The sequence below is a fragment of the Micropterus dolomieu genome, linkage group LG18, assembly GCF_021292245.1.
Source record: "Micropterus dolomieu isolate WLL.071019.BEF.003 ecotype Adirondacks linkage group LG18, ASM2129224v1, whole genome shotgun sequence".
NCBI lineage: Eukaryota > Metazoa > Chordata > Actinopteri > Centrarchiformes > Centrarchidae > Micropterus > Micropterus dolomieu.
In genome coordinates, this window is record NC_060167.1 from 15,997,904 (window position 1) to 16,003,507 (window position 5,604).

Sequence of the window (5,604 nt, forward strand, 5' to 3'; positions counted from 1 at the left end):
CACACACACACACACATTATGATTAAGGGTCCATGGCATCATGGGAAAATAAATAGAGGGATAAATGTGATTCACATCTATTGATGAGTGTAGCGTTGTGCTTTTCTTCTGATCTTTAATTCAAGCCACACGATGGAATCGGCAGGGAATCGGTGGGGGGCTTTGGATAATCATCTGTAATGATTTATGAGTTGATTCAGGAGTTGTTTCAACTTTTATTACATCTCTTAAACTTTCATTATTGCTGTAAATAGCAAATGTTATGTTACACAAAAAGTGTTGTGCTCTTGCACTTTTGCATTACAGTGTCTCTTCATGCAGTTGTTATCAGATAAACCGGGTTAAGCTCATTTCATTGTCAATCTCTTTACCCAGTGACCTTTTTCTTGTCCTCCCCCTAAACTTATAATCTCCCCTGTCAGCCGTCCTTTTGATTGCATGTGTTTGACTGGTTTGTAAAGAGAGACAAACCGAGGGAGAGTAGTTTTTTTCCCAGACTGACCCTTTTTTCCCTCAATCCGTCAGATTCTCCCGGTGCGACCGTGTGTGTATCTGACTGGTGTGTCAGGAGGCTATGGTGAGGCGATGTGCACAGGCTGGTGTGAGGAGAGATGTACCAGCAGCAGTGGAGGAAGACAGGGAGGTAAAGGAGTGCATCTTCATTCATGGCTGCGCATCTCGCTCTTGTTCTCGGCCCTGTGGGGCCAAGCGTCCCCCCAGTGCCCGGACAGCTGCCACTGCGCCTGGGACACGGGCACGGTGCTGTGCTCAGATGCCGGGCTGCGGGAGATTCCAGAGGGGATCCCACCGGAAACAGTCTCTCTTCACCTGGAACGTAACTACATCCGCAACATCCCAGAGAGTGCCTTCAGCGACCTGGTCCACCTACGGGACCTGTACCTGTCCCACAACCGCATCGACTCGCTCGCCTCGGGGGCCCTGCGGCATCTGGGCCCCGAGCTGCGCCTGCTGGACCTCTCACACAACCAGCTGAGGCAGGCCAGCAGGGAGGAGTTTGGCTCCACTCGTGCCAAGACACGTCTCTACCACAACCCTTGGCACTGTGACTGTGCCCTTCAGGAGCTGATGGAGACCCTGAACCTGGAGCCTGAGACTGTGAATGGGATTGTTTGTGAGAGCTCTGTCCGGGGGGTGGGCGAGGGGAGCAGGTGGGAGGACCCGGGGGCGCAGGGCGAGCACGCCGGTCAACCACTGGTCAAGCTGTTGGATTCTGGGGTGAATTTCTGCAGCCTGCAGAGGAAAACCACTGATGTAGCCATGCTGGTGACAATGTTCGTATGGTTCTTTATGGTCATTGTGTATGTAGTCTACTATGTGAGGCAGAATCAGGCCGAGGCCCGGAGGCATTTGGAGTACCTGAAGAGTTTGCCCAGCCCACGCAAGAACCCCACAGAGACAGACACTCTAAGCACTGGTTTCTGAACTCCTGCTCAGCTGTAATTGAAATAGAATAATAATCCAGTCCTATTTTTATGGAGAGCGCCTGATAAACCTCAAAATGCTGTGTGGAGTTATTGTAAGCCGCGTGTAGAAGATGCTGCTACAGAGGAAATGAACCTTTTACAGCTGTGCTATGTGATTGCAACGTTTCTTTATATTTGTTACTGCTGAGCTCCCCATGTTCTTTCTTTATTTCTTTACCTATTGCATTTTCCTCAATTTAATGAATAACGAGAAGTGAGTATTTGTTTCCTCCTCCTACCATGTGCTGTGAAAGAAAATAGTGGAAATAGAACAAGAGAGTGCAGTGGAAGATGAAAGGATGAAATAAGAAAAGACAGAACGTTCTTTGAACTTTATAACCTTCTATTTCCCTCTGTAGTCTCTCTTCTTCTTCATTTTCCTTTCTTCTCCCACGATGCAGCACGCTGTGATCTTTCATTAAGCTCTAATTTGGACTCTTTGACCAACTGACCCTTTCTAAACACTTGAAAGGCACTAATCAGCAGGAGTGTTTATCAGGTCGCAAAGGAGAGTGTGCAAACTCAAATGACTGTCCTTATCTAATGGCTTTTTCTTCATTTGTGTGTGTATATGTGCACATGTGGTGTTTATGTGCATTGTTACTGCCATTTTTACTTTGATAACACTGATTTTGCATGGATGCTATCCAAGCCTTCCCCAATACACAGCCACAGCCACTTGACTAATACTAAGCCAGTTGTTTCGGTGCCAGTGGAGAACTGCTGATCTAAATTTACTCTCAGGAAGCCATTAGAGCTGGAGGTGAACTATTTCGTCTCCAAGCTGCAGCAATCAGCTCTGAAATATCTGGACAGCTTAGTGTACTGTCACTGATTGGTACAGAGAAATTTCAGCCAGATTTAGAAGCGGATCATTGTTAGATTAGCATAGCCATTTATCCTGAGAGTAGCTGTTAGTTTAGGTTTAATTAATCTCTTGAGTCCTGCTTTTCGGTCCTCTATGCACTGATTGCTATGTACACATCAAACGGTCTCCCATTTTCCACATAGGCTGTGTCATAATTGATTTTTGTTCAAGCCACTGTAAAAATAAGCAAAACACTCTTATTCCACAAAATGGAATAATTTTCTCAGTTAGCACATTTAACGCTTGTAATGTTAAGATTAATGCCATTCATAACATGTATACTGTAGGTGCACTGAATATCTAGCTCTATGGAACAATTCTGATTGGATTAAGGGCCACATTTTTGAATTTTGCTTGAGTTCATTGAAATCATATTTAGTGTGGCAATACCTGGGGAACATTATTCTCTAAGGGAAGGGTCTATCGCGTGGTTTCAGTATTTGTCATTAGTCAATGTTACAAACAAGCAAACTGTAAAATGCCTCTCTCAAATTGATAGATGCAGCCATTGCTTTGTTGATCATTAGCCAATTAGGTTGGGAACAACTGCTTTAAGAGGATGTTTTTGAACATCTTAGCAGCATGGCTCTATGGCAATGTCAATCTGCAGTCTCACAGAGTGGCTAGCATGGCTGTAGACTTAGTCTTTTTCATGTGTCTTCAATCTGCGACGGATTAAAGTGTACAGTTACGACCCTTTAAGTGTTGATCGATGTAATAAAACATTACTGTACCCCATTTTATCTAACAACTGGGCTCGGAAAGTGGTAAAATCTGAGGCAAAACTTAGAATAGGACAACTGTCTGTGTACTGTAACATGCTAAATGTGGTGTGTGCTTTGTAATTTACAGAGAAAGACTGGTTGAAGTTTGTGTTGTTCAGGATGAAGACACACTGTGAACTACAACAAGAATTAGTTCAGCTTTGAGCAGAACGATGTTGATATTGTCATGATAACTGGTCCATGTAAAAACCTGCTCTTGGTTGGTAGACCAAAGGCTAAAACATTGGAATAAGAAGTTGAATATTTGTTCTGTGACTGTCAAAAGAAAACTGTCTGTGGATAAACTTGTGAAGAAGAGTTGTTGTAACGTTACATCATTTTTCCATAATGTTACCCGTCTGTCACAAATCATGTATCTAATGTGCCAGAGTTCAGTTTCCTGAATGCATCTCTCCCATTAATACAATCTTTAACCATGATTACCTCATTAAGGTACAACGATGCTGATAACCACAAACCCAAGAACCACGCATGCCCTCTTTGTGTAGTTTTTTTCTGTAGGTATTTTTTTTATTGGTGTTCTGTCCCAGTGATTTGTTTTCTCTCCTGTTTGTATGCTGATAATTATTCAAACAAGGATAAAGTCAAAGATTGGAAACCATTACATCAAATAATAATGATCTATCAAAAAGTGATTTTAGGAGAAACAAACAAACAAATATATAAAAAATAAAAGAAACATTGCTCTACTTTGTTCATAGAAATGCTTCTACCTTTTATTGCTACTTTAGGTTGAAAAAGGCAAAAAGATGAAGAGAACAGAAGTACAGGAAGACATTATCAATTCACAATGAGCTGATCATGGTTGGCAGCGTTTCCTATTTCTACTCTACCACGCATTAACACTAAAGGAAGTGATTGACAAACTATTTTACATATATATATATATATATAAAAAAAAGTACATGATGTGACTTTTCGCCGCCTCCTCCTTCAACTTTTTCGTAGTTTTTTTCCACAAATCACCATCAACAAAATCAAAATTGCCTCACATTTATCCATCTCTCCACTGCCTTTTCTTGAAATCTCCCCCTGGAAATATATTTGGACATCACCACAAAGACACAGTGGAAGCAGGGCACAGTGAAATGTTTAGATGTGACTCTTTTTTTAAAAAAAAAAAGGAATTTCCTTGGGGAAGAGTCAAAACCAATGCCCCATATATTTCAACATGGGGGAGAACAAAACAGGATGTAAATAAAAAGCAACTTCAGCCTGTTACTTGATTTTGTCTTTTATTTCCAATTTACATTAATTAAACCGTAACAAAAACAAGTCATGATCATAATAATATAATAATGCTATTATTAATAATAATAATAATAATAATAATATTATTAATAATAACAATATACACAACCTCGCACAATGGGCCCTCTGCGCTGGTTGTAGAACTGGAGCAACAAAGTCAGGCACATCCTGAATCTCTTCAACTGTGTGTTTGTGTGAGTGTGTATGCAGAGGCAGAGGACCCGCCCTGTGTGAGGAGACTTAGGGGAGGAAGTAGAGAGGAATGGGGGTCAAACGTCGCAGCGGGTAGGGGTGTGTTGGGGGACCGACTGACTGGGCTTTCACGACCAAGATTCTCAAACGTATTGGTCATAGAGTCTCCTATAATTGCAGGGCCTTGGTTTGATTTTTGTTAAGTTTTTTTTTTAGTGTGAGGTAGCTTTAAAATATAAAAAGAAAACTAAATTCAGTATTAATTCCAAACTGGACATGACGTGATTGTTAAAAAAAAAGCCTAACGGGCACGTTTGTTAACACATAGGGGTTGAAGCAGGAGGGTAGGGCGAGGCAGGGACATTTATCACCCTTAAATCCAAAATCCCAGGGTGAAATGCTCTCTGAGAAACTGTGTGTGTGTGTGTGTGTGTGTGTGTGTGTGTGTGTGTGTGTGTGTGTCTATATATATAGACACACACACACACACACACACATATACACAAGTCACTACATATGAGTATCTGGTTGTTAAAAAATACAGACCGTTTTACAACAATAGCACCATTGACTTTTATTATAATACACAGTAACTTTTTGATACACACTGGTGGTAGAAATAGGGACACCTGCACTTTCTATGTATCTAGTTTTGGTTTCAAAGAGATATGTATGCTTTAGTGGGTATGGCACAGGAGTAATGGTGGTGATTAGAAAATAGGAGGAAGTAGAGAGGAGGTTGGTGGATAAGGTATTTTTTTATTTATTTTATTTTTTTTTAAATATGTGTAAGTGGGCTTTTTATTACTTAGCAACAAAGTCAGTCCTACCACACCTGGGACCCAAACCTAAACAATAAATAAATAACACCAACGCATCCAACACATTTTCTCTCTAGTTCCCTGGTATGTTCCCGTACTCTCCTCATACTTCCTCCGTCTTCTTTATGGGGTTGCTGTTCAACCAGGATGAAGTGGGGGCTTTTGGGGGATGCTGGGAGGGGGGGGGGGGGGGTTGGGGTTGA

General features: G+C 41.6%; 1 protein-coding gene across 1 annotated transcript in view; it reads left to right on the forward strand.

Annotated features, from left to right (window-relative positions):
- The window catches only part of LOC123956411 (leucine-rich repeat-containing protein 3-like), a 5,221-nt gene extending 1,553 nt beyond the window's left edge, over positions 1-3,668 (forward strand). The window contains exon 2 of the mRNA XM_046028584.1: positions 526-3,668. Coding sequence (XP_045884540.1) covers positions 586-1,443 — 858 coding nt within the window. The 5' untranslated portion in view covers positions 526-585 and the 3' untranslated portion in view covers positions 1,444-3,668. The remainder of the gene's footprint in view (positions 1-525) is intronic.
- The last annotated feature ends 1,936 nt before the right edge of the window (positions 3,669-5,604 follow it).